At 41.1% G+C, this 14,231-nt stretch overlaps 4 protein-coding genes across 4 annotated transcripts; 1 reads left to right on the top strand and 3 right to left on the bottom strand.

Moving 5' to 3' along the window:
* Nucleotides 1-6,746: 6,746 nt before the first annotated feature.
* Nucleotides 6,747-7,874, bottom strand: J4E79_008388 (uncharacterized protein; the record flags this gene model as incomplete). The annotated part of the gene is made up of 5 exons (XM_049357245.1): nt 6,747-6,990; nt 7,042-7,145; nt 7,213-7,286; nt 7,344-7,617; nt 7,785-7,874. The coding sequence occupies 5 exons, from the start codon at nt 7,872-7,874 to the stop codon at nt 6,747-6,749; spliced, it is 786 nt and encodes a 261-aa protein (XP_049208143.1).
* A 661-nt stretch (nt 7,875-8,535) lies between these two features.
* On the bottom strand, nt 8,536-9,442 carry PMM1 (Phosphomannomutase 1; the record flags this gene model as incomplete). The annotated part of the gene is made up of 3 exons (XM_049357246.1): nt 8,536-8,998; nt 9,046-9,290; nt 9,341-9,442. 3 exons carry the CDS (start codon nt 9,440-9,442, stop codon nt 8,536-8,538), a joined length of 810 nt encoding a protein of 269 aa, XP_049208144.1.
* Nucleotides 9,443-10,013: 571 nt separating this feature from the next.
* J4E79_008390 (uncharacterized protein) lies at nt 10,014-12,305 on the bottom strand (the record flags this gene model as incomplete). The annotated part of the gene is made up of 1 exon (XM_049357247.1): nt 10,014-12,305. The coding sequence occupies one exon, from the start codon at nt 12,303-12,305 to the stop codon at nt 10,014-10,016; it is 2,292 nt and encodes a 763-aa protein (XP_049208145.1).
* Nucleotides 12,306-12,874: 569 nt separating this feature from the next.
* On the top strand, nt 12,875-13,340 carry LSM5 (RNA-binding protein lsm5; the record flags this gene model as incomplete). Its single annotated transcript, XM_049357248.1, has 5 exons — nt 12,875-12,902; nt 12,951-13,046; nt 13,096-13,123; nt 13,186-13,249; nt 13,296-13,340. 5 exons carry the CDS (start codon nt 12,875-12,877, stop codon nt 13,338-13,340), a joined length of 261 nt encoding a protein of 86 aa, XP_049208146.1.
* Between the last annotated feature and the right edge of the window lie 891 nt (nt 13,341-14,231).

Raw genomic sequence — 14,231 nt, forward strand, 5'->3', positions numbered from 1 at the left:
AATAAGTAGAAAACTACCTTTTATATAAGATATAGTAGTTTTAAGTATACTATAATGTTTTTTAGCTTTATAAACACTTCTGCGTAGTTCTAGATCTATATCTATTAAGTTCTTATAGAATTAATTAATATAACCTATATTATATACTTAAATAATATTCTTATCTTCTCTAATACTAAAGAGAAGTATAAGAGCTATATTAAGAAAGTCTTACGTAGATTACGTAATATAAAGCTATTTTTAAAGCTTCTAAAGTGCGAGTAGTATACCTAGCGCACTAAGTACCTTAAGTACGTAGTTTTCTCTAAGAGAATATAAATTAATAAGAATAGAATTAAGATAATCTAGAAATAGCCTAAACTACGCATAGTGCGTAAGATTTAGGTATTTATTAGCTTTATAAACTATTATAGGTAGTTTATTACTAAATTCTTCTAACTTACTCTACTATTAACTAAACTAACCTAGAAGAGGCTAGAAGTAGCTAAGAGTAGCTGCGCCTAGTAGAGAGAGAAGAGTTAGGTTCTTAACCTTAATAAGAAAGCTAAAGAGGCCTTTTAGAAGCTAAAAGACTCTTTTCTAAGTATTTTTATCTTAACTTACTTTAAGTAAGATAGAAAGACTAAGGCTAAGGTAGACGCCTTAGGTAGCGTAATTATAAGTATATTAAGCTAATATATACTAAATAGAGCTAGAGAGTACTAATAGTGTCTAGTTAACTTCTTTTTACGTAAACTTATTATAGTAGAGTATAATTATAATACGCATAACTAAGAGCTACTTATAATAGTTAAGAGCCTAGAGTATTAGCGCTAATATCTAGAGAGTGTATACTTTAACCTCTAGACTAACTATTAGAATCTAAAATAGTTTATAGAGACTAAGACTCTTAACTATTAATAGGTTAGGTTTTATATTATACTATCTAGGTTTAATTTTAACATTTACTATAAGGCAGAGTCTACTAACTCTATAGATAGGCTTTCTTACTACTCTAACTATATAGTAGAAGCTTAGAAATCTATCTAGAAGTATAATAAAGCTTTTATCTAGTCTATAAGAGATCTTATAACTAATAGTAATAAGACTTTTCTTTTAGTAGCTGTAGTGTAGACTTACTTTACTAAGCGTACTAAGAAATAATAAAACCTTACTAAGAGTTTAGAGAGCTTTAACTAGGCTAGTAGATATACTATACTAGAGCTCTAGACTCTAGAGAAGTGTAATAAAATAGATTACACTTTCTTAGATACTTTAGATAAGTCTAAGTCTAAAGCTAACTAGTCTAGTCTAGATAGAGCTAAAATACGCTATTACGTAGTAAGAACGCTAGTAACTACTAAAGAGAAATTATAAGCTCTCTAAGAGTATTATAATAACTCTCTAGTAAGCTACTTTAGAGTAAAACGTACTTTAGAAAAGCTATAAAAGCGCTACTTTTAGAAGAGTATATATAAGAATATAGAGTAATACTATAAGAATTACTTTATATATAGAAAGTCTACTTCTATAAAGTATAGGCTTTATAGCCTACTATAGTCTTTTCTAATATCTAACTACTTTTAGAAGAAAGTAATAATAGACTTTATTATAGAACTACTACCTAGTATAGTTTCTAGTATAAAGTATAACGCTATACTAGTTATTATAAATAGATTAACTAAAATAGTCTATTACGTACTAGTATAAGCTAATTAGAATAGTACTAACTTAGTATAGGCCTAAATACGTAAAGTTATCTAACTTTACAACGTACTAAAGCGTATTATCTTAGATTAAGGCTCTTTAATAAACTCTAAGTATTAGAATTCTTTTCTTTACTACCTTAATACTAGAAGAGTTCTTACTTCTACTTTCTATTCTTAAACTAATAGCTAGACTAAAAGGTAGAACTAGACTTTAGAATAGTACTTTTGCTACTATTACTCTTTAGAATAGAATAATTAGGCGCGCTAGATATCTATTAGAGAGTTTACGTATAATAATAGTATACACTCTACTACTAGAATTACTCTCTTCTAGGTCTACTATAGAAGGCACTCTTATAAAGTAGATTAGCTTAATTTAGCTCTTAGTAAGAGAGAAAGCTCTATAGAGGCTAGCCTTACTAAATAAGTAATTAAACTATAGTAGAAGTACTATAGAAAGATTAAGGTAGTAAATACTTACTAGAAAGAGTACGCTAATAAGTACTACGCGCTAATACTCTTTAAGGTAAAAGACTAAATTCTAGTCTCTAACTAATATATTAGAAGTACTTACCTAAAGAAAAAGCTAGATTAGAAGTTTCTTAGACCTAAAAAGATTATAGACTAAATTAGCTTCTTAGCCTTCTAGGTTAACCTTCTAGAACTTAATAGTATCTATCTAGTATTCTATATATTACTTTTAGAGCCTTTTAACCTAAAAAGCACTATTCTATACTCTAAAGCGCCTAAGTAGAATACTTTAAGAGAATTTAGTAATAATATATATAAAGTAGAATATATTATTAAAAGATAGCGTAATAAGAATAACTAATAGAAGTACCTAATTAAATAGGTTAAGTATCTAAAGAAAGAAAACTTATAGAAACTAGGTCTAAATATTTTAGCTAACACGCTATAGAAGTTCTAGAATAAGAAGAGAATATAACAGCGTAGAAAATCTTTAAAGGCCTAGCCTAAGAAGTAATACTATAGATAGTCTTATAAAGAGAGAAAATAAGTTAAGTTAAGCTATAATAGGCTATTCTAGTGTAAACTAGAGTATACCTTTACCTTTTTTCTCTATATAGAGTTTTTTAGAGTATTTAATAGTACTTTAGGCTAGAATAGCCTCTAATAGTCTAAAAGAGTCTAGCATAGGCTATTTTACTCTAATTCTTTCTAGCGTAGAGTTATTAGTTCTTTAGGCTTTATAATTAGTTTTAAAGAATAAAATATTATACTTTAGGTAAATTTATATAGATAAATAACTTTAATTATAGATATAGACCTTTTTATATTTATAAGAATAGATCTACCTATAGGTATTAATCTAGACTAGACTAAGCTATAATAGCCTATATAAGGCTAAAAGAAGCTAGTTTTAGTTAATACCTCTTAACTCTAGTTAATTCTACGTAAACTCTATTAAACTCTACCTAAATATACTAGAAGAGCTTATATTACTCTAGAATAGGCTAAAATAGACTATAAGAGACTATTAGAGGTTATCTAAGAGTAACTTAGAGAATACTAGCTCTAAGACGCTTAATCTTATCTTTCTTAGCTTAGATTTTCTTCTTAAGCTAGCTCTTCTTAGTAGTAGCCTTATTACTCTTTAGCTAGAAAGTAAGCTCTATCTAAAGTTTTTAAATAGCGTTCTATAGATCTTAGACTATAAGAATAATAGTCTACTTAGTAGACTTTAAGGTAGAATACTATAAAAAGAGTTAGTATAAGCTAAAATAGGCTATAAAAGGTAAAAAAAGGGTAAATAGAGGTAAAGTAGCTACTAGTAACCTATAAAGAGCTAATTAGAGCTGTAAGAGCCTAAAAGAGAGTATTTTAGAACTTACTAATTACTTAAATAGTAATCTAGCGTTAAGCGTACTAGTAACTTTATTAGCTTTCTTCTTAGATGCGTAGAGAGTACTATTAGTAAAGCTAGTAACTATAGCTTTAGTCTTAGTCTTATTATTAGAGCGTACGCTAGACTTAGTAGTAGTATAGCTATAGAGTGCGCTAGAATAAAATTGTAAGTGCTTCTAATTAGAGAAGTAGTTACTACTAAAGTTAGTTAAAATAGTCTAGAATAGACTATTATAGGCTAACTTAGCTCTTTTAAGTTTTATAAAGGCCTTACTAACTCTAGAGGGGATAGAAAGGCTTATAAGACGCTAAATTAGGCTAAAATAAGCTAATATAGATTAAAACTTACTTAATAATATTATTATAGATGCTCTTATACTCTTCTACTAAGTCTATCTTTAAGTAGCGTAAGTTACTGCGCTTAAAGTCTTTTATAGCTAGTAGAGTAGGCGTTAAGGTATTATTAGAGGCTTAAGAACGCAGAATAATAAGCTTTTTACTAATAAGCTTCTAGTTAGCTATTAATTAGTAGATAATCTTAAATATAGCTTCTAAGTTAATAAAATTCTCTAGAGACTATATTAGTTAGTATTAGTGTAAAAGAGCCTAAAATAGGCTAAAATAAACTAAAACTACCTATTCTAGAGCTATTTACTATATATTAGCTTTATAGAAGCTAATAGAGGGTAATAGTAGCTAAAAGAGAGTAAAATAGGTACTTATAGTAAAGCACTACTTATTTATAGCCTAATACTAGCTACATAGAATAGTTTAGGTAATAGTATCTCTAGATAGTATACTAGTAATCTTTTTAATTATACTAGTAAAGATAGCGCGCTCTTTCTTAGTCTTAAGAACTAGAAAAGTATAGCTATAGTAGTTAAATATATAAGGCTTATTAAGCTTCTATAACTATAGGTAACTAGTATATAGCGCGTAACTAATCTTAAGAAGCCTAGATACGTAGAAGTAGCTTATAGTAATCTAATTATTACTAACTATAGTTAAGTTAAGGTAAAAGAGGCTATTAAAGCTTAGAATAGAGTAATATAGAGTATAAGAAGTAGATATAAGTAGAAAGAGAGTAATTTAGTATAAAGTGCGCGTTAATAGTCTTAGTTAGAGTACTAGAGGCTAGTTAGTAGTAATTTAGTATAATTTATGCTAGAAACCTCTAATTTAGACTAAACTACTCTATTATACTCTAAAATAGGCTATAATAGGTTACTTTAGACCTTTTTAAAATTCTAGAAATAATAAGTAAAAAGAGCTAATACTTACTATTATAGAGTAATTAGAAAGTAGAGAATAGAAAAGAGAAATTTAACTAGCTAGAAATACCTAGAGTGTATAGGCCTACGCTAGCTCTACTAGCGTAGATAGTAGCCTTACGCGTGTGTTTATGCGTAATTTCTTAGAACTACTACTTTTTATAGTAGATTTCTACCTTTCTATAGATATAATATATCTACGCTAGCTTAGAATAGGCTGTTATAGGCTAAAATAGCCTATTATAGGCTATAGTTACTTTACCTAGTCTATTAAATAACCTTAAAAGTAGATTAAGAGTAATCTACTCTAAGAGAGAAAATAATATTAGGTTCTAGCTCTAAAAAGTCTAGGCTAACTTAGTATTAGCTATAAATACCTTAGAATTACTATTATAGCTTAGTAGCGATTTGTCTCTAGTCTTTTTAGAATAATATACCTAATTATAGTCTAATATTATATATCTAGTATTTAACTAACTCTATTATTTAACAATTACTTAGGTTTATTAATTACTCTACCTCTATCTACTATAATAGGTACCTCTTGCTAAAAGAAAAAGGCTAAAACTACTACTAAAGATATTAGCTTACTTGCTCTAAAGAAGAAAACGTCTATAGTAAAGACCTTCTAATCTAAGGTAAAGAATAAGACGCTTAACTACATCTCTTCTAGTAGTACTCTAACTATATCTACTAAGCTCTAAGGTAGTATTATTAATACTATAAACCTAGCAGCGCTTTTATAAAATAGCTTTAATATTAACTCTTACCTTAACTAAGAACTTCTTAAGGCTATCTATAATAGAGATCTCTACTCTATATAGGCTTCTACGCCTACTATTAAGAATAAGAAAAAGAATAATAAGTTTATCTATATACTTCTATATAGAACTAATAGCATAACTAAGAACTAGATTAATATAGTAGTAGAGGGTCTTTAGACTCTTAATAGTATTTCTACTAGATAAGCTCTATTTATATCTAGTTTTAATAATACTATTAATAATAAGACTAGCGAAGGCTCTAGCGTAGTAACTAACTAAGTTAACTATATTAACTAGATAGATACTTCTACTGCTTAGGCTTAGTAATATTACTCTTTTATTATAGGCACTTAACTAAGAGTTACTCTACCTACCTTAACTCTATTATTATACTTTATAACTTTCTTATTACTTATATTACTTATCTTTAATATTTATAAAAAGTTTTTCTTTCTACTACTCTACTCTAGTATAACGCTGTCTTTAGTACGCGTTAAGTTACTTCTTAGCCTTTTCTTAATATAGTCTTTTATAGTAACACTATTCTTTTAAAGTATTTTATACTTCTCTACAAAACTCTTTATAATACTCTTATCTAGAATAAAAGTAATATTCTTTTTACTTTTCGCCTAAATATATACTCTAGTATCTACTCTCTCTTTATAGTAGTTTCTTATTATAGTTTACGTATAATATAAACGCTAGCGTTACTACTACTAGGCTTACTTCTTTAATAGTATAATCTTATATATAATATTTTTTCTTTTATATATTTATATAAGTATAGTAAGAGACTATAGATGTTTTTTTTCTTTTAGTAAGTAGTACTATAGCTTATTACTCTTTTTTCTATAATAACCTTCTTTAAACTTATCTAACTAAGCTTTATCTTCTTTTTCTTACTATTTTTATAAAGACTCCTCTGCTATAGGCTATGTTATTTACTAGAGTCTACTAGAAAAGTAAGAAGTAATAGTAAAAGACTAGAGAGAATTAGGTTTAGGTAGTTAACTCTTTTTAGCCTACGTTAGCAATAGTGTAGACTATTATATAACTATAGATAGTCTATGCTAGGTTATATATAGCTCTTACCTTCTTCTAGATTAGTTAGGTAGACCTTATATACAATTTACATCTATTCATACCTTACACTCTGTCTAGTTACGCATTAGGTCGAAATAGTTTGCATCACTAGTAAGGTAGTCCAGTACCTTTTCTGGGTCTTTCCCAACCAATTTCAATCCAGCTTGGAAGACCTTGAAGCGGAGTGCTTCAGCCGCATGGGTAGCTCGATCAGCGATGTTCGTCTGTAGCCAGCCTGTAAAGCCGTGACCAGGAGTACCGGATTCGAGATAGTTGTTATGCTCGATTTTCTCAAAGTACTTCCGCATCAATTCGCTACTGCATGAATGTTGGTACTATCTTGAGAGACGAAATACGTTGGCGGCTTACCTCCAGATGCCATCTTCAACGCCCTTGTCAAAGAAGTCCCAGTCGCTGTCGCTTGGCAGGAATGTCGCAGCCGCGTTGATGATCGCACTCCCGCCCAAAGTAGCCTACGTTGCAGGATATACAATCAGTAAACCTATCACATGCAGTTCATAAGGGGAGGATGTCACTTACACCTCTAGGATAGAAAATGCCCAATCTCTCAGCGCCTATATGTCCCTCAACACTGGGATCTTTCCCAACCCAATCTATCACTGACATTAGCAAGGCAAGCCCAGGTAGTGTCTATCGACATCTCAACTTACACTCTCCATTCTCCAACCTCCAGACCAACAGGTTATACCTCTTCAATCTCTCCTCGTCATCACTATGCTTGACAAAGAAATGCCACGCTACATTCGTGTTGGAGAAGTCGTTCAAAGCGAGCACTTGGGTGCGGATATCAAACGAAGCGTCTGATCCAGCCTCGATCAACAGAACGGAGTGTCCAGCAAGAGCGAGATTTGTTGCGATTGTACCGCCTCCTGGACCGCTACCGGTGACGATATAGTCGTACGTGTTGGAGGTGTTGGAGGAAACCTGTAGTGGAATGCAAGAAGCCTGGTGCAGAGGGGATGCTGACGCGAGAACTGGGAGTAAGAAGAGCGGAATTGTGGGTAGTCTCATGATGGAATACGTGTAGAAGTTAGCAGTTAGTTTCCAGGATGTCGCCGTATTCTTGTCAGTACTTGTATACTCCCAGCTACCTGGTCAGATCTGGCTTCCTTGCTTCGGTGTTGAGATGCAAGATCTAGCATTTCGATCAGCAAAAGTGGCCCTGCATCTTTAACCGGCATGTCATGCTGTGAAAAGCCGTCTTGGAAACCGGTGTTGTGTATCAATCGGTGCGAATGGACCCAATCACAATCTGCACTCTACGTCTAACTTCCGGTGCCATGACCCCGGCTGTACTCCGGTGCGGGGAGATGATCGGATTGAGTACCTGCATACGCCATGTTACACAATAAGCCAATGACGACCAGCGTGGTTGATTAGTACACGCTCAGCTCCGAGCTGCCTATAGTAGAAAGAGTGTACGTATCTCCGCATTGAAGCTGATGGTGACCAAGCAGGGCGCGGTATGAATAAGCCTCTCACTGCTGGACCCTTTGCTGAGCCCTGCAGATTTAAGGTTTTGATAGTAAGTCGGGTTGTTGTTTCCGGTATGGGTCTTCGGGAAATGCCTTGGTGCACAGGAAGTCACTATCGAATGATCAACGCTGCTCCACTAAAGTCACGGAGTGCGGCAACTGCGCGGAAGTCAAAATCTGGGCATATGCCGATGCGAGGGAATGCTGGAAACCGAGGCCCAGAACGTATCCCTCGACCAATGGCATCGTATGATTCTTGTTCACATTACATGTCGTACTCTATCGCCAGTACTATCTTCCTCATATCAGACGGAAAGATGCCGCCGTGGGTGCTTCGTCAGAATCGTTATTAACGCGTCCAAACCCACTACTGGAAGCTCTTCAACAACTCCGACAGTTGCGCATAGGTATCATCTGGGTTCTTGACCTTGTGTCCGATAGTCCGCTCGTCGCTGTAGATTTCCCAGTCGTTTCCACCCTCGTAAGCCTTGTCGCCAAAGAAGTGAATCTTGTCGTAGACGACACCAGTCAGGCCCTTCTCCGCCTCAATGTGTCGCAGGCAGTAGGTCTTGTCCCAGCCAGTAGGGAATACGTCGAACGAGATTTGACCACCGATGGAGTATGTGAGGCCAGAGTCGGGGAATGCTTCCTTGAGCTTGGCGACCATGGTTTCCCTGACCTTGTGCTCGAGATCGTACTTTTGGTATTCGTTTCGCTCTTCGGTGGAGGCGTTACGGCCGATGGGGGAGACGTTGATCATGCCGTTGCGGAACTCGATGAAGGTACCGCGCTTGATGGGGATGTCGAGATCGGCGATGTAGTGAAGAATCCTAGAATCGTTGTTAATGATGCCCCAAAACCTGCTGTATACACGTACCACTTGGTTAACTGCTTGTACTTGTCCTCCCCAATCCACGCGATGAAGCTCTGGCTAGCCAGGACCTCCCCCATGCGGATGGCAGTGAGTCCGTTCTCGGCGAAGCAGAAGTCGAACAGCGAGGTGACGTCTACAGGGCCGCCGAGCTGTTCTTGTTGTTTGACGAGGTTCGAGCCGCCAACGAAACCGATGGCGCATTTGTGACGGACTTCGGAAAGGAGCTGCAGCATCTGTGGAGTGACGAGCTGCACCGGTGTTAGAGAAGCATCGCTGAGCATGCATCGAGCGTACACACTTGACGGGGTTTTGTGAGTGTGTCGTCGACATCGAACAGGAGGACCGTGTTCTTGACCGGGCGCTGGTCGAGCGGGGGATAGACAGCTGCGGCGGCGGCCATGGTGCGAGTCTTCTCGTGAGTCTTGAATTGACAAGTATGTGGACAGACAAAGCTCAATTGGGATGGTGGGAGATCGTCAGAATAGTCAGAGGTGTATATACGTCGGAGGGGTTCCTGCAGGGATGGCTGCTCCTCACCGCAGTTTCGCGGTTGGCACGCGTGGGGTTGGCCTAGTGCGTGCCTGGACCCTGATTTAGTTTGCACCGCACATGGTACCTGGTGAGTACGGCCATGGCTGCATCGTGACATGTGTCCACTGTTCATATGCTTGGACATCATTGGCGTGTTACATTGTATCGCAACATCATAGATGCGCAACACTGAGTATAGACGCGTGAGCTGAGCATAGACGCGTAAAGATGAGCCACGACTTGGTTGACAAAAGCGGAATGGCTTCCGCGCCCTGCTTTCCATGTGCAAACTGACAAGTCTGAATACGAAGAGAACACATAAACACACCGCAAATCCTCTAAACACGTATTCAACTTCGTCCCACGTTGCCAAAATGTCTAAGAATAGCTTATTCATTTCAGAATACTCTGTCAAATAGGTTACGGTCGATGTGTTCATGTCACACGCCAACTTCCTCGGCCAGCCCCCTCCATCGTCCCTTTCGCATCCCTGAAGGTAGCGCTAGTAACACACTTCGAAGAGAGTCTTCCTCGTATTCAAGCCTCTCCAGTGTGACTGCCTGTAAGATATAATTCGCAATCGTGTTATTCGAGAGCGGCGGATCTCGCAAGAGTGCTGCCATTTTCTCGACTGAGAGCTTCTGGTAGTGCCACATATGATATGCGCGAAGGTGTGTCACAGTTGCCCGTATACGTGAGGGTGTTATTGAAGTAGGCGATGGAATAGTAACTTGAAGATGTTCCTGTGCCCACGTCGTCGCCAAGTTGTACTCAGGTGTTCGTGATGACTCATTGAGTAGGCCGATGTTTGATTGCGGAGCTGGTGTTGGCACGGCGGAATCGACAACATCGAGGGAATCATGCTTGAGACCTGATGGCTCACCCACTTTGGCAGTATTAGAAGCTTGAGCGGTTGCTAGATGGGTAGGAAGTACTGACTGCGTTCCCAGATCGTCTTGGTTTATGGTAGGTGTTGGCCTAGTATGCTCTGATGCTGCGTCGTTCCCGTCTTGGATAAGCTTCCCACTTTCGTCCAAAGACATGCGTCTAAGCGCATCCTCAAGCTCTGGGTCTGGGTATTCATCATCGCTATCATTCTGCTCCCCGCCTGGAATACCATGGCCTTGCTTCTCCGTCTGCATGGCAACCTCATCTTTGGAGGATCCGGTAGACTGTGGGCCCACGTCCTCTTCCTGCGATGTCTTGGGCAGCTCAGGGTATCCGGGGTCGGTGTTTTGGAGCCAGGAAAGGCTCACACGGCCAATTCGCTTTTGTGAAGAAACTCCACTTTCTTCAACACTGTTCAAATCGGGCTTCACCGCAGCGTCAGCCGCAGAGGCCTTGTTCGAGTCATCCACTGGCGCAGCTTTTCTTGTTTCATTTGGTGCGTCTTCGAGCTCATGACTGTCGGTAAATTCCTCCGTCGCGGTCTCGTACCCTTCCGCGTCTTCCTCATCTTCTTGTTGCTCTTCTGTCACGTCAATTGACGGCTTCGCAACTACGTCCGCTGCATCGTCGGACTTGGTAGCTGCCTTTATCCTTTTGCGGGGCACCTTTGGCCTGGGAGTAGGCTTGTTGTCGAAGTCGCAAAGGGCCACTGGAGGAGGGGCTGGCTTCATCCGTGTCCTCTTCCATTCAAGCATGTGATAAAGACGAAAGCCAGCATATGCATCGGCAGCCGCGTAGTGTATCTGTTGCAAATCTAAGGACAGACTCCAGTCACTTTCTCGGACGCTGGAGGTTGTATCCGGATCGTCGACTAGTCGCTCTCCTTTGTACAAAGGCAGTTGGAGGTGCTGTAGCACCTGAGAAGCGAGTTTTACAAGTCTGTTTGATACTTTGCTAGGCTCCACCTCGTACCATTCGACTAGATTGTGCAAGCGACTTAGCTCGAAGACACCTTGAGATTGAATGTTGAGGTACTTTTCCAGGCGCTTGAAGTCTCCTTTGATAGCCACACCTACCTTGTATATATTGGGTGATTCTAGAACAGCCCTCAGACTGGGTGGCATCAGCTGCTCGACTGTCTTCCCAGAGAACAGCGACACATGAAAGAGTGCGATGCGATCTTCGCACGCGAGCTGGATCAACGACGCATTTTGCTTGATGGAATATGGGTTTCCACGAGGCTTCCACTCAATGTCGAAGCCCACCACTTTTTCTTGTAAGAAGTATTTGGCCACCCTTTCAGCAACGTCGAAAGACTTGCAATAATGAGTCGAGATCGCTTCGCCGTCGGGCCCTTGGTATAGCTTCGCGCTCCAATAACTATCACGAGTTTGGGGAGTGGCAAGCATTGCAGCACGCAGCTTTTCCTCTGGGATCTGATAGGTAAGAGAGACGTGTTCATCTACGTCTTCGTCGTCCTTGGCTTCCGACTCTCCTTCGGACGAGAGGCCGCTAGAGTCTGCATTCTCCGAGACATGTCCCGTACTAGCTTCTCCATCTTGTCCGACAGCATCGCCTGCTTCGTTATTGGTGTGCGGGGAGGGGTGATCGGTACGGGCTGCCGCAGCCACATCGTCTTGAGGTGAGGACTCGGTCTCTGTGGCTTCTGGGATATCCGGCGTGGGCGCCTCCGCTGTCGCTGTTGTCGCAAAGCGTAGTCCGTGAGCTGGATTCCATAGTCCCACCCGCTGAAATCGGTCAGCGCCCAGTATTGGAGCCGTCTCGGCCAGTCGTACGTGTAACGCAGCCGAGGCCGGACGTATTTGGCGATGGTCCCGAGGCATGGAGGCTGAGTCTATAGAAGTAGACTGGGTAGCGGGAGGTTGCAGCGCAGGAACGGGAGTCTTGTGGATTCGTCTAGGAAAGTTGTCGCTTCGAGGAACGGGCCGTCCCCGCTTCCATCGGCAGGTCGAGGAGGGTGAGGTGGTAGGCGTCGAGCGTAATGGGGTAGTGTGCATCGCTCTGAGTATATGAGAATACTGTGTATGGCGCTCTACGGAGAAGAAGGCGTGGGTAGGCGGCTCATGGCAAACGCGCCGCGGGGCATCTGACGCGCTCAGCAGAGAGGCGCGTCGACGGAAGAGCATAACACTCCATGGTAGTGCACCCAATAGGCACTGGCAGGAGGAGATGGTCGCCACGGGTGCGAGTCGATTGTGTGGACAGGGACGTCTGCTGCCTGTTGTGGCGCGAGCAGTGGTTGGCTAGCGCGGCCTGTGGCAGATGCGGTGGTCTTGAACGCCAAGATATCAAGCCCACCACCTGGGCAATCACCACCTTGATTGTACCGACACCTCAAACGCGACAGTTGCATTCAACGACCGAAACTCAGCTCACAACAAACCACGTCACCATGTCGCTCGAGAACCTTCTTCCGCTAGGTACGTCTCTTTCCGACCAGGTGTCGGTTCATGACTAAATTACTGCAGAGCTCATCGACAAGTGCGTGGGTTCGCAGATCTGGGTCATTATGAACGGCGGGAAGGAATTTACTGGAAAGCTGGTGGGTTTCGACGACTACGTCAGTAAGTACATCTGGGAAGCCGGGAGATGGAACTATTCTAACAGACACAGACATGGTACTGGAGAATGTGACGGAAATGTGCGTGCTTCCAAGGTTCTTTGCATGTTTGACATGGACACGTCCGACTGACGCGATGGCAGTGACCCAGCCGAGGGGAACGTCGAGCTGCCCAAAATCCTACTGAACGGCAACAACATCTGCATGGTATGAAACAGGCTGTTTCGTTTGGCGCCATTACTGACAGCTTCAGATGGTGCCGGGAGGCGATGGGCAAACTGTACTGGAGGACGAGTAGGGCCGATGCGAAGCAGCATCGTATGATTTCAAACCACATTGCGACAACGACGACACGGCCACGACTGCGGTTGGTGCGCCTAGCCCGGCATGGTCTGTTACCGAGAAACACGGCGACGTCAGTCAAAGGGTGACGAGCCGTGGGTCGCGATGGTCACGCTGGGAGAGATTCGGGGCGGTTCTGATGACACGCGCAGGGTCTAGAAAGCCATGACCTTGGACCTTGAGATGAGACATAGCGCAATGGAATATCATGGATGTGCATGTGCCCGCCTGTCACGTCACGTGCGTGCTGTGGCCAAGAAACCTTGGAAGCAACGTTCCGCTCCGCTGGCGATGACGCTCGGGCGGAGGTGGATGCCCAGGGGCCCTGTCCGCCCCTGGCAGCACAGCGATCGGCCACCAGCTGGAGCCATGACGGCTACAGTAACCTACTGACAAAACTTGGAACTGATCAGAGTCGGGAGACGATGGGCTGCAGGGCGTCGCCGCGTGCTGAGCGACTGGATCCAGAATTTTCCATCGCCGATGCAGCCCGTCCCGGGCTTTGAAGGGTCTGCTGTTCGTTCGTACACGACGCCGCCAGCTGCGTCGCATCGCAGATCGAGTGTCTGGTAGTCGCTTAGCTGACGTCGCGAGGCCGTCTGCTCGGCTATACAGCGGTGTTTGCAATGGCAATAGCCATGCCATCATGGCTTCAACATGACGCAAGGCACCTGCGCTGCACTGTGGCAAGGCTCTGGCAGCCTGGCGCACGGCACGAGCTGCGATGGGCATCTGGGAGTTTCCATGGTTGTTACGAGATTGCAATTACGGTCAGCGTGTATTGGCAGCGCACATGGCAGCCCAGGACGTCGCCGGCTCATGCGAACCGGCCCTACTGTAGGTACCG

The sequence above is a fragment of the Alternaria viburni genome (genome assembly GCF_023758015.1).
Source record: "Alternaria viburni strain BMP 2772 chromosome Unknown scaffold_20, whole genome shotgun sequence".
NCBI classification, from domain to species: domain Eukaryota; kingdom Fungi; phylum Ascomycota; class Dothideomycetes; order Pleosporales; family Pleosporaceae; genus Alternaria; species Alternaria viburni.